The sequence below is a fragment of the Scyliorhinus torazame genome, chromosome 14 (genome assembly GCF_047496885.1).
Source record: "Scyliorhinus torazame isolate Kashiwa2021f chromosome 14, sScyTor2.1, whole genome shotgun sequence".
NCBI lineage: Eukaryota > Metazoa > Chordata > Chondrichthyes > Carcharhiniformes > Scyliorhinidae > Scyliorhinus > Scyliorhinus torazame.
The window spans coordinates 179,833,275-179,860,819 of record NC_092720.1 but is presented as its reverse complement, the minus strand read 5'-3'; the positions used below and the strand labels follow the sequence as shown (position 1 = coordinate 179,860,819).

Sequence of the window (27,545 nt, the reverse complement as noted above, 5' to 3'; positions counted from 1 at the left end):
CCATCCTCCATTGGTGGTTCTGCAAAGTCTTTACTTAATAAATATCTACCATGGTCAGCTTTGACACCCTCAGCCTCGATAGTTTTTTTTGGGGGGGGGAACGGGACTGTTCCAGATGTCCATGACCCTTTGTGTGAAGAAAGTGCTTCCTGAGTGACTTAGTTCCAATTTTAAGGTTCTCCCTTCATTCTGACACCCTCCCATTCCCCCGCCCATGGAAAAAAGTCCCTCTCTTTTTATCTCTCCCCTAAAAAAATACACTAGCCCTTACTATTCGGGGAAGGACAGAACTTTGTCTGTCCTATCCTGGGACCCTTCCATCCTCCCAGCATCCCCCAACCAGGTCCTGGTCCCGTTCGGCTCAGCAGCTGCCCTGCTGAGGCAGTGGCGAGAAAGGTGGCGGCGCGGTGCGGGCAACCGCGTTACCTGGGTAGCGTCACCCTCGATGACTTGCTCTTCTGTGACTGTTACATCGCCGTAGTCCAGCCCGGCTGGATGGGTCTCAAAGGGGAACTCCTCCTCGTAGAGTGCCGGGTCTGTCGGATCCTGCACACGTATCGTAACGGGAGAAGAAGGGAGTTAGCAGCTTTAAGCATTCGGCGAGGAGTAGGGGAGGGGGGGTGGGGGTGGTCAAGCAGCGAGAGAAGAGGCGATGCCATGAAGCCCATTATCGTGGAGATAATGGGGTCGCCGTGAGCAGGATGGGAGTGGAAAGATGGTGTGAGAAACGGTGGGAATGAGCGGGTGAAAAGAGAGGATGATGGGAAGGAGAAAGAGATGATGGCATTATCCGGGGATCTTTCTGCAGCAGGCGGAGAGGAAAGATCGGGATAATGGCCCACCTTTGCAATATTTGCGATTCTACCTGTTGGAACCCGTTCGTCCGGCTCTTCTGTTGGGCGGTTCTGCCAGTGGCGGCCTTGGTCGCGGCTCTGAGCTTGACCGCAGGGTTCCGGCTGGTGGTCAACTTGACGGCAGCAGGCTTCGGGAGGGACGCCTTTTTGGGGGGGGCGGCACCGGCCCTGGACACTTTGGCTTTCAGTTTGGTGGAGCCGCTTGCCGCCTGCTTCTGCCCATTGGCTTTCCCTTTCTGGAAGATGGCGATGAGAAAGACGGGATGGAGAAAGCCATGGAAGTGATGAGAGAAAGAGAGAGAGAGAGAGAGAGAAAGAGAGAATGGACATGACCAATGGCGTGAAATGAAATGGTGCAACATATGGCAGCCATGAGGAATCCCCATTGTCCACCGGTCTTGTAGGGTGAGCACCAGGTCTGAACAGTGATAAGACCACACCCACCTCTAACCCCATGCCAGTGAATTATCCCTGCCCTTCATTGAAACCCAAACTGCACTCTCCTGTCAACAGAAGCCCTCGCTGTTCAGCTATCTTCCATTGGGTGCTTGAACCGTGAATCCGAGTTGATCGCTCGTGGCTGTGAGGAACCTCCCTGTGGAAGTTCCATATTTGCCTCAGAGGGTGTGCTCCCCACTCCCCCTACCTTCCTTTTCCACGGCGCACCAAAATATGTACGAACAAATGAATTAGGAGCAGGAGTAGGCCGCTCGGCCCCTCGAGCCGGCTCTGTCATTCAACAAGATCATGGCTGATCTGATCTGATTGTAACTATCAACCCCACACTCCTGCCGACCCCGATAACCTTCTTAATCAAGAATCTATCCAGCTCTGCCTTAAAAATATTCACTTCCACTGCCTTTCGAGGAAAAGTTCCAGAGACTCCAGTCTCTGAGAGAAAAATATTCTCCTCATCGCGGTCTTAAATGAGCGACCCCTTCATTTTAAACAGTGACTCCCCTAGTTCCAGATTCTTCCACAAGAGGAAACATCCTCTCCACATTCACCCTGCCAATACCCCTCAGGATCTTAAAGGTTTTGATCAAGTCACGTCTTAACTCTTCTGAACTCCAGTGGAGACAAATGTAACCTCTCCAATCTTTCCACATAAGACATTCCGCCCATTCTTGGTATTAGTCGAGGGAACCTTCTCGGAACAGCTTCCAAGGCTTGACCTGAATTAATGGTCGTGTTTGCGTGTGTGTGCGCGAGTGAGTGTCGTGTGTATGAGTGAATGAGCGTGAAATTTTAAAAAAATAAATTTAGAGTACCCAATTCATTTTTGCCAATTAAGGGGCAATTTTGAGCATGGCCAATCCACCTACCCTGCCCATCTTTGGGTCGTGGGGGCGAAACCCACGCAACCACTGGGAGAATGTGCAAACTCCACACGGACAGTGACCCAGAGCCGGGACCGAACCTGGAACCTCGGCTCCGTGAGGCAGCAGTGCTAACCACTGTACCACCGTGCTGCCCTTGAAGAGCGTGTGTGAGTGAAATGTGTTTGCATGAGCATAAGGCGAACTAGTCAAATCTCTTTCTGTCTCTCATGCTCGCAGATAGCCTCAGTCCTCGGTTACACATTCAAGCAGCCTCAGTCCCACTTTCTCTGTCTCTTTCCCTTTTTCACACACTGATCATCTGTCTGTCTCAAGTGCTGTTCCTCACTCACCGACGGTCCATCTCATTGAAAACGTATAAAATACTGACAGGGCTGGACAGACTGGATGCAGTGACAAGGCCGGGATTCTCCCTTCTGGGGACTAAGTCCCCACGCCGGCGGGAAAGCCGGTGGGAAAACTGGAGGCAACCACTCCGTCATCAACAGCCCCGACAGTAAGGAATTCTCCGAACCTTCGGGGACTAGGTGGACGCCGAAGGGTTTGGCGCCGCTCCAACCGGCGTGAGTTTGCGCACGCGCGGAACAGCCGGCATGATCTCGCGTATGTGCGGACCGGCCGGCGTATTTCCGCGCATGCGCGGGGTTCTCTTCTCCGCGCCGGCCCCCGGGCAATATGGCGGATCCCGACAGGGGCCCGGTGCGGAGGAAAGAAGTATCCCCCCCCGACGGAACAAGCCCGCCCGCAGTTCGGTGGGCCTCGATCGCGGGCCAGGCCACCGTGGGGGCACCCCCTGGAGTCGGAACCCCCCACACCCCACCCGAGGACCGCCCCCGCATACTCACCTATCAGTTCCCGCTGTGCATGAGGTGAGTAATTCACACCGGCAGGACTGGCCAAAAATGGAAGGCCACTCGGCCCATCGGGGCCCGGAGAATCACCGGGGCGGGCCGCCGTCAACGGCCCCCAACCGGCGTGGCAGGAATCCCACTGCCGCCCGGAAAACGGCGCCGGAGAATAGGGCAGCAGGCGTCGGGGTGGGATTCGCACCTCCCCCCGGGGATTCACCGACCCGGCGGGGAGTCGGAAAATCCCGGCCGTGGTTTCCTTGGGCTGAGGGGGTCTACAGCAAGGGGTCACAGGACCGGGATGAAGAGAAACTTCTTCACTCAGAGGGTGGTGAACCCCTGGAATTCTCTACTCCAGAAGACAGTGGAGGCCAAATCACTGAATATATTTAAGACGGAAATAGATAGATTCCTAGATTCTAAATGTACCAAGGGATGCGGGGAATGCACGGGGGTGGGGGGCGTTGAGATCAAGAATCAGCCATGATCACACTGAATGGCTCGATGGGCCTATTTTCTCTGTTTCTATCTCTCCCCAACCAATCTCTGTGCCCATGCCCATTGCCCCACCCTCACCCTCCCGTCCCACCACCACCCAAATACCAGAAAGTCTTATGATGATCACGACTTGGTGCTCTTGGCGAACCCTAAAACATGGAAGCGATCGATGATGATAAGCAGCAGTAGCAGCAGATGATAACAGGAGACAACTCGGGACGCACAGGACACACCTTGGACATACACACAGTTGGCACATGCCGGGCCCCCTACCCTTATTCCATTTACCTGCCCCAGATCAGCAATTCCAACAGCTCCCTCGGTCACTGGCATGGTGGGTGGAGCAAGTGTGTGAAACTCAGCGTAATAGTCATAGTACTCGTAATCCTCGTCATAGTACTATGAGTGACGGAGACAGCAAAAAGAAAACACAGCAGAAGTGTTAAAGCAGAAATTAAGAGATCTTCACAAGTTTCTGTTCATGTTAGGGCGGAAGAATGGAGATTCAGGTCGTTTACAAAAAATTAAGAGAGGATCGGTCATTCCTGACCGCAAAGGGTTAGACAATCAGAAGGTGACAGAGTTGCTCACTAAATGATTAGAGGACCTCCAAGATACGCAAGGTCTCACTTGACTTCAAAGCCCACTCACCATTCTTGAGAATGCTCCAGTGGATCTTTTTAATTTGTTCAGGTGATGTGGGAACTGCTGGCTACGCCCAGCATTTTTAATTGCCCCTTGGGAAAGTGGTAGTGAGCTGCCTTCTTGAACTAAGGAGCCTTTGTGAGTTCCTGCAGTACATCTTGTCGATGATCCACACGATAGTTACTGATGGTAGTGGAGAGAGTGAACGTTTGTGGAAGGGGTGCCAATCAAGCGGGGCTGCTTTGTCCTGAATGGTGTTGAGCGCCTCGAATGTTGTTGGAGCTGCACTCACCCAGGCAAGTGGGAAGTATTCCATCATTATCCTGACTTGTGCCTTGTAGATGGTGGACAGGCTTCGCGGGGGGTCAGGAGGTGAGTTACTCACCGCAGGATTCCTGGCCTCTGACCTGCTCTTGTAGCTGCAGTAATTATATGGTCGACCTCAGGATGTTGACAGTGGGGGATTCAGTGATGGTAATGCCATTGAATGTCAAGGGGAAGATGGCTATCGGTCCAAATGGAATTGATGTGCAGGAGTCTTGGAGGAACTGCTTACTGCAGGCTGTTCAAGGGCTCTCCCTACTGGTTCCACTCAAGCTATTAGCGGACAGTGCTGCTGGACAAGGGGTGGGCCACTGTTGGTCTGGCTGGGCGTGACCTTTGACACTTCAGCCAATTGGCCCACGGGAATGGTGCCCAGGCACAGACACAAAGCCTCAGGCCCATCTGGATTCTCCCAATCAGCTCAAGACATGGATGGTATTCCAGTTGATGGGAGCACGCCCTGAAACCCAGTCGAAGCTGAGGCCTCGATTGCCTCACCCCGCCACCAAAGGGCCTTGGACAAGGGCCTGTCATAGATGCTCCCGTCGTGGAGAGAGGGCGGTGGTATCGCAGGGCAGAACATGAACAAAAACCATTGGGGAGTAATCTCTTAATTTGCCGTGTGTAATCACAGACCGACCACGCAGTTGTGTTACATTCTTTATTAATACTCTTCACGAGGTGTGTTACGATAGCCGGCGGAAAATCAATAGCTGCACGGGTTTGCGGGGGGGTTGTTGTAAAGAACTCGGGGTTGCGTTCATCTCGCTCAGTTTAACTTAGAGACCACATCTTCGTTCAGGAGGGGAGGGTGGGGATGGGAGGCTGGCCACCGACAGCGAGAAAGTGGCTGGGGTGGGATGGGGAAACGGGAGTGCGGCGGCGGGGCAGGGGGAATCGTGTCAAACTGCTCCTTGCGTTCATCGCGGTCGACCAGCTCGGGGGCAAGGACGGTGAGGAAGGATCCGTTACAGTTCAAAGGGTTGGAGCCCTGCCCCCTTACCACCATCAATCCTCTCCTCCGCCACACCCACAAAGGCAGCGGAACGGACAGGATTCCCTAAAAGGTGGTGTTGGTTGGGGATGAGATTGGTGGGGGGGGGGGCGTTTTTACATGGCTATCGGATGTCTCAAAGCGTCTGACAATCCAATTGAGTGTTTTTTTGTTTCAAGCATAGTCACTGTCATGATGTAGGAAGCACGGTATCCAATCGGCACACAGCAAGGTTCCACAAACAGCTGACCAGATAATCTGTTTGTTTTGTGGGGTGAATGTCGGTCAGGAGAGCGGGGATAACTCCCCTGCGCTGCTTCAAAATAATGCCACGGGATCCTATTTTTTGCATCTGCTCAAATCGACCGGGCCCATCAGTTTAATGCCTCATCCGAAAGGTGGCACCGTGGGTGCTGCGGCACTCCCTTGGTGCTGCAGCGGAGCGCCAACCTTGGTTCTCTATTTGCGTTCAGTGGGACCCGGGAGAAACCAATGTCACGCACGCCCGCAAACCCCCAACCCCACCCCTGCAGGTGAAAATCAGCCCTGCGCTTGCCGTAGAAACAAGTGAGTCAGAGAGTGGGGTTTGGTGGCCAGGGGGTGGAGGGGAGGGGAGGGGGGGATTGCCGGGTAGGAGCTGGGGTTGAAGATGAAGCCAGGAGATAAACTGACCGGTGCAGAGATGAACGTCCGCTGGGGAGCTGAGAGCAGACTGGTGAACAATTAGCCAGTTAGGGGTTAGGGGATCAAAGGATATGGGGAGAAAGCGGGAGTAGGCTAGTTGATCAGGCATGACCATAATGAATGGCGGATCAGGCTCAAAGGGTCAAATGGCCTCCTTCTGCTAGTATTTTCTATGTTTATCACGTCACTTGGAGGGGAACAGCACCCGGGTCCTCGGCGCCGTGAGGCAGCAGTGCTAACCATTGCGCTACCGTGCCACCCTCCGGAATATTTAATTCTGAGGATTAACCAGTGCAACCAAGTGTTTTTCTTCCATTCAGGGGACACCAGGCCCCCCCCCCCCGAGTTGAGTTTAAATCTTTAATTTTAAAATACCCCAGACTGCATTATGGAAACGGCTGACGGCGCAGCAGGATTCGAACTCGGGTCTCTGGGTCCGCTGGTCCAGCCACATGACCATCACACCACCCCACAGCCATCACTGATATCAATGGCCAGGGACCCATGAGCTCTGTGACCTGTAGAGTGTGCGGGAGGTGGTAGGTGGTGGGTGGGCAGATTAAAGGGGTGGGGGGGGGGGGAAGGCTCTCTCTGGCACACTTACATACTCCTTCGCGCTGGGTTCCTGGTTCTGGGGCTGGTCCGGGAGCGGGGTGTCGCAGTCTGGACTGTAGTGCTGGCAATAGTCGTAGGCAGCCCGGGGGTCCGAGGAAATCAGCAGCTGCTGGATGTCGCCCTGAGGAAGAGAGAGGGAGAGAGAGAGAGGGCATTAGGAGAGACTGAGAAATGGGGCCTCTGGAACTCCTGGAATTAAAAAGCTCCCGTAACCCACCCCCCACCCTACCCGCGACTCACCCCCACTCCCACCCCACAGTGTCAACAACCAGCGACTCACTAATGCCACATCCGAAGCTCCCAACCTTCCTTATTGGGATCACATTATAATTTCTTTTAAAAACCTTTAAAAAATATATATTAGTGAAGAGAAGAGAGTCGGGTGTCTCGATTGCAGGAAGAGAAGGGAAATCGTAAGAATATAACAATAGAATAGAATCCCTACAGTGCAGGAGGAGACTATTCGGCTCATGGAGTCTGCACTGACGCTCTGAAAGAGTACCCCACCCAGGCCCACTCCCCAGCCTGCAACCCCACCCAACCCGCACATCTGTGGACGCTGAGGTGCAATTTAGCATGGACAACTATCCTAAGCTGCACATCTTTTGGACCATGGGAGGAAACCGGAGCACCCGGAGGAAACGCACGCCGACACGGGAGAACATGTAAACTCCACGCAGACAGTCACCCAAGGCCGGAATTGAACCTGGGTCCCTGGCGCTGTGAGGCAGCAGTGCTAACCACTACGGCACCGTGCCGCTGTTATGCTGTACTGTTACAGTTTCACTGCTTATTTGAATGAAAACATCAACGCGCTCGGAATAAACCAGCTGGAAAGTGAGTCATCTCAGCTCTATTTAAGAAAAGGACTACAAAGTGCACTCAGTGAGTTTTGTGCATGAGCAGTGGGAGAGACCATGGGTGAAATTCTCCGGAAACGGCGCGATGTCCACCGACTGGCGCCCAAACGGCGCAAATCAGATGGGCATTGCGCCACCCCAAAGGTGCGGAATGGTCCGCATCTTTGGGGGCCGAGCCCCTACCTTGAGGGGCCAGGTCGGCGCCGGACGAAGTTCCGCCCCGCCAGCTGGCGGAAAAGGCCTTTGGTGCCCCGCCAGCTGGCGCAGAAATGACATCTCCAGGCGGCGCGGGAGCGTCAGCGGCCGCTGACAGCTTCCCACGCATGCGCAGTGGAGGGAGTCTCTTCTGCCTCTGCCATGGTGGAGACCGTGGCAGAGGCGGAAGGGAAAGAGTGCCCCCACGGCACAGGCCACCGTGGGGGCATCCCCCGGGGCCAGATCGCCCCAGGACCCCGGAGCCCGCCCGCGCCCCTAGTCCCGCCGGTAAGGTAGGTGGTTTAATTTATGCCGGCAGGACAGGCATTTTAGCGGCAGGACTTCGGCCCATCCGGGCCGGAGAATCGCACGGGGGGGCCCGCCAACCGGCGCAATTCCCGTCCCCGCCGAATCTCCGGTACCGGAGACTTCGGCAACCGGCAGGGACGGGATTCACGCCAACCCCCGGCGATTCTCTCTAAATCTTTAGAGAGTGGCCTTGCCCTACTGCAGCTGAGGCTATAAGAGAGATCTGATTGGTAAGTAATGGGTAAGGTTGCTAAGTCTTTACAACTTTTCTCACTTATAGTTTAATTTGAAGGACAAGGAAAGAAGGGCCATAGAGAATTGGATTTAATCTAATATCAAGTGTTTTCCAAAGGTTTAATTCAAAGTGGTAAGTCATGGCAAGAGAGCTCAAAGCCTTGGTTTGCTCCTCTTGCTCCATGTGGGAAGCCTGGAACATTTCCAGTGCCCGGGACCAGCATGTGTGCAGGATGTGTCTCCAGCTACATCTCCTGGAAGCCCAGATTTCGGAGCTGCAGCGGCGGCGGAGAGTGTTGTGGGTAGCACATAGAGAGAGATGGTCACACCGCAGGCAGGAAGGGATTGGGTGACCACCGGGCAGAGCAAGAGAGCTAGGCGGGCAGTGCAGGGATCCCCTGCGGTCATTTCCCTGCAAAAACAAATATACCGCTTTGGATCCTTTTGAGGGGAATGACCTCTCAGGGGAAAGCAGCAACAGCCAAATGTGCTGCACCACGGCTGGTTCTGCTGCAGAGGGTAGGAGTAAAAAGTGTGGAACTGCAATAATTATAGGGGATTCGATTATAAGGAGTTTCTGTGGCTGTAAACGAGATTCCAGGATGGTATGTTGCCACCCTCGTGCTAGGTCCAAGGATGTCTCCGAGCAGTTGCAAGACATTCTGAAGGGAGAGGGTGAACAGGCAGTGGTTGTGATACACATCGGTACCAACAACATAGGGTAAAAAAGGGATGAGGTCCTAAAAGCAGAATATAGAGAGTTAGGAAGAAAGTGGAGAAGTCAGATGTCTCAGGATTACTGCCAGTGCCACGTGCTGGTCAGAGCAGAAATAACAGGATATATAGGATGAATACATGGCTGAAAAGATGGTGTGAAGGGGAGCATTTCAGATTCCTGGGGCATTGGGACTGGTTCTGGGGGCTGTACAAACTGGATGGGTTACAACTGGGCAGGACTGGGACCGAAATCCTTGGGGGAGTATTTGCCATAGTGGTTGAGGAAGGTTTAAACTAAAACAACAGTGGGATGGGAACCTATTCAAGGAGTCAGAGGAGGAAACAAGGACAAAAACAAAAGACATAAAGAAAAGTGATAGGCAGATTCAAACAGGGCCACAGTGAAAAATATTGGGAGGGAGACAAGCAATGTTAAAAAGACAAACTTCAAGGCTTTGTGCCTTAACGTGCGGAGCATTAGTAATAAAGTGGATGAAATAATCACGCAAATAGAAGTAAATGTGTATGATATAGTCGGGATTATGGAGACATGACAGGGCGACCAGGGATGGGAACCGAATATTCAGGGGTATTCAGTATTTAGGAAGACTGATAAAAAGGAAAAGACGGTGGAGTTGCAATGCTGGTTAAAGAGGAAATTAATGCAATAGTAAGGAAAGATATTAGCTCTGACAATGTGGAATCTGTATGGGCAGAGCTGAGAAACAGCAAGGGGCAAAAAAACGTTAGTGGGTGTTGTATATAGACCCCCCAAACAGTGGTGAGGTTGGGAATGGTATTAAACAGGAAATCAGAGATGCACGCGATACAGGAACATCTGTAATGAAGGGTGATTTTAATCTGCATATAGATTGAGCAAACCAAATTAGCCACAAGGGGGCGCAGTGGTGCAGTAGACCAGACATTTTCAAAGTGGGGGTCGCGACCCGCAGGTGGGTCGCGGGCAGGTGTTGGGAGGGCCGCGGAGCCATCCATCACGGTGTTCCTGATCGCGGAAATTCAGGCTCAATGGCCACGGCAACCGGCTTTTATAAATGCCGGCTGCAAGCGGCTTTAAAAATGACAGCCGCGACTAGCTTTAAAAATGAGGGTGCGCTGCGCATGCATACCCGCTCATCAGTGTGCATGCCTGGAGCCCAGAGAGAAACACCGCCTCCTCCTGACGTCAGCACGCTGACCCAGGAGAAGGTTTTTATTTTAATTCAATTCAGTCCTCCTGAATCTGTCTTGAATATGCTCAATGGCAGAGCCTGCAGAACTCTCTTTGTTCGTGAATTTTAGAGATTAAAAGGATTCACAATACTTTGAGTTAAGTAATTCCTCCTCATCTATGTCTAAAATCATTGCATTGTAATCTACAGACTATATCCCCAGGCTGTAAACCACCCATCTGAGGAAACCTTACATTCTACATCTGCTCTGTAGAGTCCTGAGAGGATAATGCCTATTTCAATGAGATCATTTTTCATTCTTTGCTACTCTAGACTATAGAATATAAGCCCAGGCTCCCCTTTCACATTAAAGGTACGATAAAATGGTGGGTCGCGAAGCTCAACCGGTGTGTGTCGCGAAGGTCAGCCGGCATGGGGCGTGAAGGTCAGCCGGCGTGGGTCGCAAAGGTCGGCCAGCGTGGGTCGCGAAGGTCGGCCAGCGTGGGTCGCGAAGGTCAGCCAGCATGGGTCAGGAAGGATGGCTGGTTGGTAAAAATGGGTCCTGGGCAAAAAGGTTTGGAAAACACTGCACTAGACGAATAACCCAGAGACTCAGGGTCATGTTTTGGGGACCCGAGTTTGAATCCCACCAGGGCAGATAGTGAAATTTGAGTTCAATAAAAATCAGAATTAAAAGTCTAAAGATGATCATGAAACCATTGTCGATGGCTGTAAAAACACAACTGGTTCATTCATGTCCTTGAGGGAAAGAAATCTGCCATCCTTAGCTGGTCTGGTCTACATGTGGCTCCCATGCCCACAGCAATGTGGTTGATTCTTGATACCCTCAGGGATGGGCAATAAATGCTGGCCCAGCCAGCGAAGCCCACATCCCATGAACAAATAAAGACATGAAATGTACCATAAAGAAGGAATTCCTGGAGTGAAGAGGACGGTTTTCTGAAGGGGCTGGTTTAGTTTAGTTGGCTAAACAGCTGGTTTGTGATGCAGAGCAAAGTGTGGGTTCAATTCACATGCCAGCTGACATTATTCATGAAGACCCACATTGGCAACCTTCCCCTCGCCTCAGGGTAAATCACCACCAGTCAGCTCACCCCCTCAAAGGGGAAAGCAGCTTATGGCCATCTGGGACTATGGTGACTTTACCAATGGGGAAGTGGTGGCATACTGGTATTGTCGCAGGACTAGTAATCCAGAGACCCAAGATAATGATCTGGGGACCCTGGTTCAAATCCCACCATGGCAGGTGATAGAATTTAAACTGGGCAGCTTGGTATCACAGTGGGTCGCACTGTTGCTGCACAGCTCCAGGGTCCTAGGTTCAATTCCCGGCTTGGGTCACTGTCTGTGTGGAGTCTGCACATCCTCCCCGTGTCTGCGTGGGTTTCCTCCGGGTGCTCCAGTTTCCTCCCACAGTCCAAAGATGTGCAGCTTAGGTGGATTGGCCATGCTAAATTGATCTTAGTGTCCAAAAACATTCGGTCGGATTACTGGGTTACGGGAATGAGGTGGAATTGTGCGCTTAGGTAGGGTCCTCTTTCCAAGGGCCGATGCAGATTCGATGGGCCGAATGGCCTCCTGCACTGTAAATTCTATGATTCTTTGAACCAATACGTTAAGTAATCAACTAGAGGGCAGGCCATCCTAGACTGCAAACTATGTAACGAGAATGGAATCTAGTTGTGAGAGACCATTTGCGGATCAGTGACCATAATATGAAAGAATTTTCCATCAAGATGGAGGGTGAAGGAGTTGATTCTGAGACGAGGGTCCTGGATCTTAATAAAGGAAACTATGATGGTATGAGGGATGAGTTGACTTTGATCGATTGGTGAACATTACTTAAAGGGATGACAGTGGATTGGTAATGGCAAACATTCAAGGACGTTTGGAGGAACAGCAACAATCGTTTATTCCTGTCTGGCGCAAAAGTAAAACAGGAAAGGTGTTCGATCCATGGCTTACAAGGGAAATTACAGATAGTATTTGATCCAATGACGAAGCAACAGGTCTGAGAATTGGGATAAGTTTAGGATTCAGCAAAGAAGGACAAAGGGATTGATTAAGAAGGGGAAAATAAAGTACGAGAGTAAGCTTGCAGGGAACATAAAAACTGACTAAAAGTTTCTACACATAAGTGAAGAAAAAAAATTGATGAGGTCAAACTTAGGGTTTGTCAGAAACAGGGGAATGTATAAATAGGGGACAAAGAAATGGCTGAGCAACTAAACACATACTTTGGTTCTGTCTTCACAAATAAAGACACAAATCAGATACCAGAAATGAGGAATGCAGAAGGAGGAACTGAAGGAGATCAATATTAGTAGAGAAATGGTGTTGGGGAAATTGATGGGATTGTAGGCTGATAAATCCCCAGGGCCTGATAGTCTACATCCCAGACGACTTAAGGAAATGGCTCCAGGATTAATGGATACATTGGTAGTCATCTTCCAGAATTCTACAGACTCTGGAACATTCCTGCAGTTCAGAGGGTAGCTAATGTAACTCCATTATTTAAAAAGTGAGGTAGAGATAAAAAAAAGGAATTATAGACCAGTAAGCCTAACATTGGTAATGGGGAAAATTCTAGAATCCATTATCGAAGGTTTTACAGTGGAGCACTTAGAAAATAGTGGCAGGATTGGACAGCGTCAGCATGGATGTATGAAGGGGAATTATGCTTGACAAATTTACTGCAATTCTTCGAGGGTGTAACTAGTCGAGGGAACCAATGGATGTGGTATATTCAGACTTTCAGAAGGCTTTTAACAAAGTCCCCCATAAGAGATTAGTGTGTAAAATTAAAGGACTTGGGATGGGGGGGTAGTTTATTTAGATGGATAAAAAACTGGTTGGCAGACAGGAAACAAAGAGTAGGAATTAATGGGTCTTTTTCAAATTGGCAGTCAGTACCTAGTGGGGCACCTTAGGGATCGGTGCTCGGACCCCAGCTATTCACAATATATATTAATGATTTGGATGATGGAACAAAATGTCATATCGCCAAATTTGGAGATGACACCAAGTTGGGTGGGAAGATCAGCTGTGAGAAGGATGCAGAGATCCTTCTGTGTGATTTGGATAGGTTTAGTGAGTGGGCAAATGAATGACAGATGCAGTATAATTTGGATAAATGTGAGGTTATCCACTTCAGTAGCAAAAACAAGGCGGCAGACTATTATCTGAATGGCCATAGATTAGGCGAGGGGAATGTGCAACGAGACCTGGGTGTCCTCGTGCACCAGTCACTGAAGATAAGCGTGCAGGTGCAGCCGGTGGTAAAGGCGGCAAATGGTATGTTAGCCTTCATAGCGAGAGGATTTGAGTACAGGAGCAGGGATGTCTTCCTGCAATTATACAAGGCCTTGCTGAGGCCACACCTGGAATATTGTGTACAGTTTTGGTCTCCTTATCGGATCTGAGGAAGCATTCTTGCTCTGGAAGGAGTGCACAGAAGGTTTACCAGACTAATAATAATAATCTTTATTGTCACAAGTAGCTTACATTAACACTGCAATGGCGTTACTGCGAAAAGCCCCTCGTCGTCGCATTCCGGCGCCTGTTCGGGTCACAGAGGGAGAATTCAGAATGTCCAAATTACCTAACAGCACGTCTTTCGGGATTTGTGGGAGGAAACCGGAGCACCCGGAGGAAACCCACGCAGACACGGGGAGAACGTGCAGACAGTGACCCAAGCCAGGAATCGAACCTTGGACCCCGGAGCTGTGAAGCAACAGTGCTAACCACTGTGCTACCGTGCTGCCCAATTCCTGGGATAGCAGTATTGAGATTGAATCGGTTAGGATTGTATTCTCTGGAGTCAGAAGAATGAGAAACCTATAAAATTCTAACAGGTCTATACAGGGTAGATGCAGGAAGGATGTTCCCGATGATGGGTGTGTCCAAAACCAGGGATCACAGTCTGAGGATACTGGGTAGACCACTTAGTGCAGAGATGAGGAGAAATTTCTTCACTCCGAGAGTGGTCGTCCTGCGGAATTCATTACCACCGGAAGTAGTTGAGGCCAAAACATTGTATGTTTTCAAGAAGCAGTTATAGAAAGCACTTAGGACGAAGGAGATCAGAGATTATGGGGGGAAAAAGGGATTAGGCCATTGAGTTGAATGATCAGCCATGATGACAATGAATGGCAGAGCAGACGCGAAGGGCCGAATGGCCTCCACCTGCTCCTAACTTCTAGGTCTTTGTCATATAGGTACACCCACAGTGCTGTTAGTGAGGGAGTTCCAGGATTTTGACCCAGCGACAGTGAAGGGTTAGCTCCATAGTTCAAGTCAGGATTGTGAGTGTGCGGTGGGGGTGTGATTGTTTGGGGAGGAGAGGTGGGAGGAAGTGAGGTTGGAGGAGGGGTGGGGAGGGGGGATGGAGGGTGTGGATCAGTGGACATATTGTCTAGATGGACAAGCAACAAGACATCTCCCGAGGAGAGTCTCTCTCTCTCTCTTTAAGCAGTGAGTATCCGGTTCTTTCTCTCTCTCTAGCTCTCTCTCTCTCCCCCCCCCCCCCCCCCCCCCGCTATGCCCTTGGAAGCTGCTTCAGTTCTTCCACGAGGTAGACTAATTAGCCGATTAATCACCGACACCCCATGGCAGAGGCTGGGAGCCAAGAAACGGCAGGGAGCAGAATGTCAGGAGAATTCCTCCATTTGGAGCCAGAGACAAATACCCTCATGGTTTGGAGCCAGAGACAAATACCCTCATGGTTTGGTGCCTTCCCCCACCCCCTCCCACTCCTCTACCCCTGCCACACAAACAACCTCTTCCTCACTAATCCCCCTGCACACTCTGGCAGCGAATCCCAGGACCCAAGCTTCCAGAACTGGTTGGTCTGGAAGTCGGCCTGGGCCACTATCCCGGGGACACCCCTGCTTTGGCCTGCAGCCACCCACCCCCGCCAGCTTGGTGGATTGACAAGCCTGCTTCCAGACAAGGCCAGGCCCCCGTACGAGGGGCCCCGTCTGACCCCTGGCGACCCGGAGTTGTCATGGCACAGAGCTTCCCTGTTTTCATGCAGGGTTTGGCTTCAGTGTTTGACCGTCTGTGACGACATTCCTCCAGCCACTGCTTCCTCTGCCAGGGAATCTTGCGGAAGGAGCTGTTCATCCCCCTCTCGCCCAACCCCGTGTCCTGGGACATTCCTCCTCTCGGGCTGCCAAAGCCAAGGAGCAGGGGCCAGGCTCCGGCCTGCAGTCCGTATCGAAAGCCGGAGGACGTTAGCTGCCACATAATCACCTTCAGTATCTAACCCCGTGCCGTACCTGTCCTGGGAGTGTTTCATTGAGAGAGTGTAGAGGAAGATTTACTCCGTGCCCAAGCTGAGTTGTACCTGTCCTGCGAGCGTTTGGTGGGGGACAGTGTAGAGGGAGCTTTACTCTGTATCTAACCCCGTGCTGTACCTGTCCTGGGAGTGTTTGATGGGGACAGTGTAGAGGGAGCTTTACTCTGTATCTAACCCCATGCTGTACCAGTCCTGGGAGTGTTTGATGGGGAAAGTGTAGAGGGAGCTTTACTCTGTATCTAACCCCATGCTGTACCTATCCTGGGAGTGTTTGATGGGGACAGTGTCGAGGGAGCTTTACTCTGTATCTAACCTCGTGCTGTACCTGTCCTGGGAGTGTTTGATGGGGACAGTGTCGAGGGAGGTTTACTCTGTATCTAACCCCGTGCTGTACATGTCCTGGGAGTGTTTGATGGGGACAGTGTAGAGGGAGCTTTACTCTGTATCTAACCCCGTGCTGTACCTGTCCTGGGAGTGTTTGATGGGGACAGTGTAGAGGGAGCTTTACTCTGTATCTAACCCTGTGCTGTACCTGTCCTGGGAGCGTTTGATGGGGACAGTGTAGAGGGAGCTTTACTCTGTATCTAACCCCGTGCTGTACCTGTCCTGGGAGTGTTTGATGGGGACAGTGTAGAGGGAGCTTTACTCTGTATCTAACCCTGTGCTGTACCTGTCCTGGGAGTGTTTGATGGGGACAGTGTAGAGGGAGCTTTACTCTGTATCTAACCCCGTGCTTTACCTGTCCTGGGAGTGTTTGATGGGGAGAGTGCAGAGGGAGCTTTACTCTGTATCTAACCCCGTGCTGTGTCTGTCCTGGGAGTGTTTGATGGGGACAGTGTAGAGGGAGCTTTACTCGGTATCTGAGCTGAGCTGTAACTGTGCTCATTACATTACTATTCAAGTGTCTGTCACAAGTCTAGCATCCCTGCATTGTAAATGGCTCTAACATCATTCGGAAAGCCTCGTGATGTGAACAACACAATAGGAAGAAAGGCCCAGAATTTACCTCAAAAACTTCTTCATCGAGAATCCTGGTTCCAAATACCACAATTCCCTTGGTGTCAATGATGGGTTTGTTACTTCTGGGCAGGGGTTTCGTCACAGTTTTCTTACAATCAAAAATCATGGTGACCTTCTTTTTCTGCACACTGATAGCAAGTCGATGCCATCTACAAGAGAGGGTGACAACACACGGTATGTCAGAGAGAGCTAATGAAGCAAAACTCGAAGCCTGAAGGAAAAAGAGGGAAACACAAGGTTGGTAAAGGAGAGAGAGAGGGGGAATACAAGGTTGTTACAGAAAAGCGGGAGCGGGGAAACACAAGGGAGTAAAGGACAGAGAGGGAGGAACACACAGTTGGTTATGGAGAGAGAGGAGGGGAAACACAAGGGGTGGGATTCTCTGACCCCCCGCCGAGTTGGAGAATCGCCGGGGGGGGGGAGGCGGCGTGAATCCCGCCCCCGCCAGCTGCCGAATTCTCCGGCGCCGAGGATTTGGCGGGGGCGGGAATCGCGCCGCGCCAGTCGGTGACCACTGGCAGCACCCCCCCCCCCCCGGCGATTCTCCGCCCCGCAATGGGCTGAGTGGCCGCCCGTTTTAGGCCGGTCCCGCCGGCGTAAATTAGACCTGGTACTTACCGGTGGGACCTGGCTCTGCGGGCGGCCTCGGGTCCTGCGGGGGGGGGTGGCGCGTGGGTTCTGGCCCCGGGGAGTGCCCCCATGGTGGCCTAGCCCGCGATCGGAACCCACCAATCTGGGGTCGGGCCTGTGCTGTGGGAGCACTCTATTCCTCCGCACCGGCTGGTATACCGGATGGCCAGTGCGGAGACGAACCCCCCCTGCGCATGCGCTGGGATGACGCCAGCACATACTGGCGCTCGCACGCATGTGGCAACCCGCGGAGGCCCTTCGGCGCTGGCCGGCCTAGCCCCTGAAGGTGCGGAGGATTCCGCACCGTCAGGGTGGCCGGATGCCGCAGTGCTTGCCGCCACTCCTTCGTGCCGGAGTTGCCCGCCCCGCCGGTTTCCATAGAATCCCGCCCATGATTGGTAAAGGAGAGAGAGGGAACACAAGGTTGATAGAGGAGGGTGGGAGAACAAAAGGCCGGTAAAGGAGAGAGAGAAAGAGCGAGAGGAGGGCTGAACACAAGTTTGGTAAAGGAAAGAGAGAGTGGAACACAAGGTTTGTGTTAGCGAGAGTGGGGGGGGGTGGGGGGGACAGAAGGCCGGTAAAGGAGAGAGAGATCGAGAGATGGAACATAACATTGGTAAAGGAGAGAGAGGTGGCAGGGGGGAGCCAGAAGGCTGGTAAAGGAAAGGAAGAGAGAGTGAGGGAACTGAAGGTAGGTAAAGGAGAGCAAGAGGGGGAGCACAATGTTGAGAGAGAGAGAGAGAGAGAGAAAGCGGGGGGTGAACACAATGTTGGAGCGGCCCCCGACTGGCGCCGCATCGACCTCGCCGGCGCCAATGCCACCGATTCCTCGGTCGGCGGACCGGCGTCGGAGCGGCTGTCGCGTGATTCCCCCCCCTCCCCCCCCCCCGGCGATTCTCCGACCTGCCGCGGGGTCAGAGAATCCAGCCCCTGTTTCCTTGTGGTCACTCTGCTCGGATCCAACAGCATACACGGTTAGTAATGGAGAGATAGAGGTAAAGGAGGGAAGGAGAGAGGGGGAACATAGGGATGGTTAAGGAGAGAGGGGGAGCACAAGGTTGGTTAAGGAGAGCGAGCGAGAGGGGGAGAATGAATTCAAGATTGGCAAAGGAGACAGAGTGGAGGTGAAGGAGACAGAGTGGAAACAGAAAGTACACAATACACAAACAGAGATATAGACTGACACACAGGCCAACACACAGAAAGCAAAACAGATGAACACACATCAGGACAATACACAGACAGAGAAATAGTTGGACAATGCAGAGACAGCAAAGCAGAATGACACACACAGGACAATATCCAAACAGTGATAAAGACTGACACGGCACAATACACAGCACAACAGACCGACATACATAGCACAATGCACCGACAGATACAAATTAACACACTAACACTACACAATACACAGACAGAGGTATAGACTGGCACACCCAGGGTAATACAGAGACAGCAATATAGGCTGACACACAGAACAATACAGAGGGAAATAGATTAACACGCAGGACAATACACAAAGAACAGACTGACACATACAGGACAATAACCAGGCACAAGATCAGATTGGCACACACAGAACAATACATAGACAGAGATACAGCGAGACAACACACAGCAAAACAGACAAACACACAGGACAATGCACAGACAGAAGGCACGATTCGCATGCCTCGTTGCTCTCTCACTCGAGAGAAACGAGGCCGGTAAATAGCGGGAGAAGCTAAAAACAACCGCACCAGGTGTCAAAAGGTTTGCGATGCAACCGGCCCACTCCTGTAGGTGAAATCGGGATCCTGCTGCAGCCTGGTGAGAGACCAACTATCACCCCCATCAACTACCAAGGCCTCTGGCCATGGGGCTGAAGGCGATTACCAATAGGGAATTTGAATTTGTGGTTAAGTGAGCACTTAACACATTGCAAGTGACATACGCCATACTGCTTGTGGTTAAGGGTTTTTAATGTGACACAGGTGTCCAACTATGCCGCCTCACTCTCCCACCACTCTCTCACCCCCACCCTCACCTCCTACCTTCTCCCCCTCCCCGCTCTTTCCCAATGATCCTCAACGTGCTTAATCTTCCTTGCTCTACTACTAAGTCCCAGGATACACATATGAGGTGGAGGCAGCCGGTTGCTTACCACATTCCGTGGCCTTCGAAGCCCCTGGCAGACATCCTCTGGGGGGCTCTTGAGCCGGAGGGCCTGGTGCACTTGTCGACGGCGCATGTACAACCATGCTGACCTGACCCATGTGATGACATTCTGCTGAGACCCACAGCCATGGCTATCACTGACTGCGCCACGCCTTGGGACACCTCCAATAATGGTGCCGACATCGTGCACCAGACTTTCCACTGCGGTCACCACCCTGGCAGTGTTGTCCTCGGTGACATGCATTGCCAACGACATCTCCTCCGCCCGTAGCCTCTGGAAATCCTCCAATCGACTGTGGACCTGCTGGAGTGTCGCTGACACCTCCAAATGACAAGGCCGCCTTCGGGAGAACGGACATGTGGGCAGTGGGAGGGACGTGTGGCAATGACTGACATTTGACAGGTTCTCCGGGTGGGGCCCGGTGGATCCTCACCTCTGCGGCGTGTGCCGACCTCCGCATTGGTGACCGCTCTGGTCTCTGCCACCCCCGTCACTTCCAGGGCCCGTCCCTCGAACGTCGTGAGGATTCTCAAGTCCGGCACCCCTCCCAGTTTGGGCCCTCTCCCAGCAATTGTTGGAGAGCTTCTTTGGCGGAGACACAGAGAGGGCATTGTTAGCCGCTCGTGGTTCACAGGGGTGGGAGAGGTGGGGGGCAAGTGGTGGTGAAGGAAACGTTGGCGGGTTGAAGGGAGAGGGGGAGTCTTTGGTTCCAACTCACCCGTGCTGCCTGGTTGCAGGTCGTTGACCTTCTTGCGACACTGGAGACCAGTCGTCTTGGTCACATGACCCGAGCTCATGGCCACCGCATCCCAGATGGCACTGATTGCCCTGTGGCTCACCCTCCAGGTCCCTTAGGGATCAGGTCATCCCTCCTGGCCTCCACTGCATTTAGGAGCCTCGCGAGGTCCTCACTGCTGAATCTTGGGGCCGGTTGTCCGGGCGCTATGGCTGCAACTGCTGTTTAAATGTTGCTCGACCTTGTTACCGGAGGGCTGGAGAGCGCGGTCCAGGCTAATCGGCTGGCAAGCCTTCATTTGAGGCAAGAAGCCCGTGGGGCCTTGTTAAGTGGGCTAATTAACGTTGAATAGCATTGCCAGCTGAGCGCCGGGAAGCTCACGGCAGTTCCTGCTCGCTAGCGCAGCTAGAAATCTATCCGGAGAATACGCGCCCAGAGATACAGATAAGCACACACAGAACAGTACACAGACAGAGGTGCAGACTGACACACATAGGACAGTACACAGATAGAGAACACCACTGACAGGTGCAGGACAATTTACAGACAGAGAAACAGCGTGAGACACACAGGACAATCAACAGAGAAAGAGACCGACACACACAGGCCAATACACAGAAAAACGGACTGACACACAGGACAATGCACAAAAAAACCAGACTGGCACACACAGGACAATACACAGGAAAACAGACTGGCACACACAGGACAATACACAGGAAAACAGACTGGCACACACAGGACAATACACAGAAAAATGGACTGACACACAGGACAATACACAGAAAAACAGACTGACACACACAGGACAATACACAGAAAATGGACTGGCACACACAGGACAACACACAGAAAAACAGACCGGCACACACAGGACAATACACAGACAGGAAAACAGACTGACACATACAGGATAATACACCAACCTAGAAACAGCCTGACACACACTGGGCATTACACAAATAAAAAGACTGACACACAGGACGATACACAGATAAAGAAAATGCCTGACACACACAAAACAAGAACCAGACTGACGCACACAGGACAATAAACAGGCATAGAAACAGAATCACACACAGGACAATACATAAACAGAGAAACAGACTGACACACACAGAGGACAATACAAAGTTAGCGAAACAGACTGATGCTCACAGGACAATACACAGATAAAGAAAATGCCTGAAACAGACAGAAACACACAGGACAACACACAGACAGAGAAACAGACTGATGCACACAGGACAATACACAGACATAAGATCAGATTGGTACACAGAGGCCAATATACAGATGGAGAAACAGAGTGAAACACACAGGATAATATAGACATAGATACAGAGTGACACACACAATGCACAGAGAAACAGATTGGAACTCAATGGCAAATAAACCGACACAAGATTAGATAGGCACACACAGAGCAATGAACAGACATAGAAACAGAATGACACACACGGGACAATACACAGACATAGAAACAGACTGACACATACAGGACTATATACAGACATAGAAACTGACGTACATGCAGGACAATACACAGATGTAGAAACATACTGACACACAGGGCAATACACAGATGTAGAAACATACTGACTCACACAGGACAATACACAGATAGAGAAACAGACTGACACACACAGGACAATACACAGATAGAGGGACAGACTGATACACACAGGACAATATTCAGACAGAGAAACAGATTGGACACGCACGACAATACACAGACCTAGAAACATACTGATACACAGGATAATACAGACGTAGAAACAGACTGATGCACACAGGACAATACACAGGTGTAGGAACAGACTGACATGCACAGTACAATACACAGACATAGAAATATACTGATACACAGGATAATACACAGATAGAGAAACAGACTGACACACAAGACAAACACAGATAGAGAAACAGACTGACACACAGGACAACAGACAATTCTTGTAGTGAACTATGATTGACAGCTTCCACAAAACAGCTGCAGTGATTCATTCATCTCCCTTTATGGATGAGTGACTCGAAGTGCTGTAACTCCAATGTTTACAAACATCAACCACATCAAAGTGCATTTCAATTACTCAAGTACCTGTTGCAATGCACTTGCTGCTGGTTGATGGGGTTGATGTTTGTAAACATTGGCTGTTTCAGCATTTAAGAGTCACTCACCCATGAAGGCAGGTGCAGCTAATGCATCAAAGGGGTTTAAACACAGGTCACAGCTGCTCTCCTTCCAGGCATGAAGACATTGAGCTTCCAGGTCAGCTTTGCATCTAATAAGTTTTTCACTGCCCCTATCTGGACTTCTCTCTAGCTTCCAAACAGGGGTCCCTTTTCTGACGGGGGGGGGGGGGGGGGAAGAGAGACTGTTGCATGCGGGGAGTGGTCCCTTTAGTCAGGTAGTCTATGTGGTGGGTCCCATTAGGTAGGGGGTCTCTGTGGGGGAGGGGTGTCCTTTAGTCAGATGGTCCCCACGGGGGTCTCTCTAGGTAGGGTGTCTCTGTGGGGGTTCGTTCGGTTGCGAGATCCCGGGGATTCTATCTAATAAGGTTACCCCTGAGGGGTCTCCCTAGTAAGAGAGTCCCTGTGGGGGGGTCTCCCATTTTGAGGGTGTTTGGCGATGGTGGGGAGGGGGGGGGGGGAAGAGGCGGTTGGCCCATGAATGCACTTTGGGGACAGCTGCTTTAAGGAGATATCCCCCCTTGGCCCACCCCAGGCTCCACCACATCAAGCTCACATTTGGTGAGACCTGTAGTAATCCCTGTCCACGTGATTCCCAGCCAAGGGAACAAGAGAATCATGAAGAGCCAGAGAATAGAATGCCTGGCCCTCTAAATGGTGCAAATGGGTCATTCAGACCCTTGCTGTCATTAACATCCATATGCAGGTGCAAACCGCGATCCTGATGCCGGGGGGTGGGGGGGAGCATCGCCGCTGATTCTAACTTTTGGATCTTCTACCGCATCGGGAACCCCACTACTGATTATGGCGAATCCAGGCCAGAGAAACAGACTAACACATACAGGACAATACACAGAGAAATAGACTGACACACACAGGACAATACACAGAGAAATAGACTGGCACACACAGGACAATACACAGAGAAACAGACTGACACACACAGGACAATACACAGTGAAACAGACGGACACACACAGGACAATACACAGTGAAACAGACGGACACACACAGGACAATACACAGAGAAACAGACTGACACACAGGAAAACACACAGAGAAGCAGATTGACACACAGGACAACACACAGATAAAAGGACTGTCACGCACATAGGGCAATACACAGAGAAACAGATTGACACATACAGGACTATACACATACTGACATACATACAGGACTATACACATACTGACACACATACAGGACAATACACAGAGAAACAGGCTGACACACACAGGACAACACAGAGAAACAGACTGACACACAGGACAATACGCAGAGAAACAGATTGACACACACAGGACAATAAACAGAGAAACAGACCAACACACAGGACAATACACAAAGAAACAGACAAGCACACACAGTACAATACACAGAAATGGACCAACATACAGGACAATACACAAAGAAACAGACGAAACACATAGGGCAATACACAGAAGGGCAATACACAGAAAAACAGACCAACACAGACAGGACAATACATAGAGAAACAGACCAACACAGACAGGACAGGACACAGAGAAACAGACTGACACCCATGGGGCAATGCACAGAAAAACAGACATTACACACAGGACAATACACAGAGAAACAGCCTGACATACACTGGAAAATACACAGACAGAGAAGCAGACTGACACACACAGGACAAAACACAGACAGAGAAACAGACTGCCACACACAGGACCATACACAGAGAAACTGACCGATATACACAGACATAGGCCAGAATTCTCCGGCCATTGGCTTTTTCCTTTCCCAATGGCAGGGCACCCCGCCTGTGGGTTTACAGTGGTGTGTGTGACTTCAATGGGAATTGCCATTTACAAGCTGCTGGAATGGAGAATCCTGCCACCACCGAATGGTGCACCGCTAGGAAACACGCAGCTGGGGGACCAGAGAAACCCACCGATAGAAAGACGCTTATACAGACAGAGATACAGATTGACATACACAGGAGAATGCACAGACATGATTAACTGGATCACACATACAGAATAATACACAAACAGGGATATGGTGTGGATTCTCCATTGCGTGATATAGAACTGAACAGTACAGCACAGCACAGGCCCTTCAGCCCACAATGTTGTGCCGACCATTTATCCTAATCCAAGATCAACCTAACCTATACCCCTTCAATTTACTGCTGTCCATGTGCCTAAGAGTCGCTTAAATGTCCCGAATGACTCTGTCTCCACCACCAACGCTGGCAGTGCATTCCACACACCCACCACTCTGTTGAAAGAACCTACCTCTGACATCTCCCCTATACCTTCCTGCAATCACCTTAAAATTATGTCCCCTTATGACAGCCATTTCCACCCTGGGGAAACGTCTCTGGCTATCCACTCTATTCATGCCTCTCATCACCTTGTACACCTCTCTCAAGTCACCTTTCTGCCTTCTTCACTCTAGTGAGAAAAGCCCTAACTCCCTCAACCTTTCTTCATAAGACATGCCCTCCAATCCAGGCAGCATCCTGGTAAATCTCCTCTGTGCCCTCTACAAAGCATCCACATCCTTCCTATAATGAGGCGACCAGAACTGGACACAATATTCTAAGTGTGGTCTTACTAGGGTTTTATAAAGCTGCAGAAAAACCTCATGGCTCTTAAATCAGCAAACAGACATCGGCAAACTTACTAACCCACCCTTCCACTTCTTCATCCAAGTTATTTATAAACCACAAAGGGCAGAGGTCCCAGAACAGATCCTTGCGGGACACCACTGGTCACCATCCTCCAGGCGAAATACTTTCTATTCACTACCACTCACTGTCTTCTTTCGGCCAGCCAATTCGGTATCCAGACAGCCAAATTTCCCTGTACCCATGCCCCCTAACTTTCTGAATGAGCCTACCATGAGGAACCTTATCAAATGCCTCACTGAAATCCATATACACCACATCCACTGCCCAACCTTCATCAATGTCTCTCGTCACATCCTCAAAGAATTCAATGAGGCTTGTGAGGCATGACCTGCCCCTCACAAAGCCACGCTGACTATCTTTAATCAAACTATGTTTTTCTAAATAATCATAAATCCTATCTCTGAGAATCCTTTCCAATATTTTGCTCACCACAGACGTAAGACTGATGGGTCTGTAATTCCCAGGGATTTCCCTATTCCCTTTCTTGAACAGGGAACAACATTCGCCTCCCTCCAATCATCCGGTACTAATCCAGTGGAGAGTGAGGACGCAAAGATCATCGCCAACGGCACAGCAATCTCCTCCCTCACTTCCCATAGTAACCTTGGGTATATCCCGTCATGCCCAGAGGACTTATCTATCCTGATGCTTTTCAAATTTTCCAGCACATCCTCCTTCTTAATATCAACCTGTTTCAGTCTATTAACCTGGTTCACACTGTTCTCATGAGCAACAAGGTCCCTCTCTCTAGTGAAAACTGAAGCAAATTATTCATTTAGGGCCTCCCGTACTTCCTCAGACTCTAGGCACAAGTTCCCTCCACTATCCCTGATCGGCCCTACTCTCACTCTGATCATCCTCTTATTTCTCACATAAGTGTAGAACGCCTTGGGGTTTTCCCTAATCCTTCCTGCCAGGGCTTTTTCATGCCCCCTTCTAGCTCTCCTCAGTCCATTTTTGAGTTCCTTCCTGGCTACGTTGTAACCCTCTCGAGCCATTCCAGATCCTTGTTTCCTCAACCTTAAGTAAGCTTCCTTCTTCCTCTTGGCTAGCAGGTCCACTTCTCTCGTCATCCAAGGCTCCTTCACCTTACCATTCCTTCCTTGTCTCAGTGGGACAAAACTATCCAGCACTCGCAACAAGTGCTCCTTAAACAATTCCCACATTACTGTTGTGCATTTCCCCATGAACAATTGTTCCCACTTTATGCTCCTCAGCTCCTGTCTAATAGCAGTATAATTTCTCCTCCCCCAATTAAATACCTTCCCATACTGTCTGTTCCTATCCCTCTCCATGACTATGATAAAGGTCAAGGAGTTGTGGTCACTGTCACTGAAATGCTCTCCCACAGAGGCATCTGATAACAGGCCTGGTTCGTTGCCGAGCACCAAGTCCAATATGGCCTCCCCCTAGTCGGCCTATCTACATATTCAGTCAGGAATCCTACACACCTGACAAAATCTGCTCCATCCAAACCATTTGCACTAAGGAGGTTCCAGTTAATATTAGGGAAGTTGAAGTCACCCATGACAACACCCATGATGTGACTGGGAATCCTGATCAGACGAAGAATGAAGCATTCCAGGAAAATGGGTTTTGCATCTAAGCACTTTCTGCTGTGAATAAGAGGAAGGGAACTACTTAGCTCTTCTTGATGTGATGAGGAACTGTGCATCATAGCAAGAGCATTTATTTATAAACATTGTGGTTAGCATCAAAGCAGGGTCGTAGAAATGCATTCAAGTGTGAAGGGAAACATAGGGGAGGGGGCTGTGTTTCCCTTAATGCTTAAATGCATTTCTATGACCCTGCTTTGATGCTAACCACAATGCTTATAAGTCAAAGTTCAGCCATAGCCCCTCTTTAACCAGCTCCCTCAGGTCTACACCACGCTCACCCTCGGGACCTCCCAAGATGTCCGCTGCCATCTCCCCTTAACTAACCGCACCACTCCAACTCCACCCACGTCAGCATCCCCCCTCCCCAACACCCGCCCCCTCCCCCACCATAAGCAAAGAAAAGGAAAAGAAACCCCACTCCCGTCCCTTACTCCTTCCATGGATCAGACCCCACTTCACTCCTGTTAGTAAACTGAGACAGTGATGGATCAAGATGACTAGATGACCTCGTTAGAGGCACAGATGATGCTCATAGTGGATCGGCAGAAGTGTCTGAGTGAGAACAGTCCAGAAAACACCGCAACCGTAGTTTGTAATTGACCACTTTTAATTTTTTTTATTTTTTAAAAAGGTCTGTCGTGTACCTGGGCTCCTGAATCTCGTTTGAACCCCATCGTCTCAGCTTATTACTTTTAAATTACACTTTGACCTATTATTAATGGCTCCAAAATTGATGACTGCAGAATTCCGTGGAATGAAACCCTTCTCCCGCTCACTCATCGATCAATGTCCCTTTGTGGTTTCATGTTCCTGTCTCCAGTACTTCGTCAACTCCGTTACGTTGGCAAACTTTGACGTATGGCTCCCGAATGCGATGCCAACTCACTGGACTGATGCAGAAGAACAAACAGACACGTGCG

General features: G+C 50.7%; 1 protein-coding gene across 7 annotated transcripts in view; it reads right to left on the bottom strand.

The window, feature by feature from the left end:
* Nucleotides 1–27,545, bottom strand: part of LOC140390254 (collagen alpha-1(V) chain-like) — a 409,209-nt gene that overhangs the window by 301,438 nt on the left and 80,226 nt on the right. For 3 of the 7 annotated variants that reach the window (XM_072475252.1, XM_072475254.1, XM_072475257.1), the window contains exons 4-8: nt 16,616–16,778; nt 6,792–6,923; nt 3,829–3,939; nt 866–1,090; nt 427–546 (exon numbers count right to left, since the gene is read on the bottom strand). In XM_072475252.1, the coding sequence (XP_072331353.1) occupies nt 427–546; nt 866–1,090; nt 3,829–3,939; nt 6,792–6,923; nt 16,616–16,778 (751 nt within the window). The remainder of the gene's footprint in view (nt 1–426; nt 547–865; nt 1,091–3,828; nt 3,940–6,791; nt 6,924–16,615; nt 16,779–27,545) is intronic. The other 4 variants (XM_072475258.1, XM_072475259.1, XM_072475255.1 and 1 more) reach the window with 3 other exon arrangements.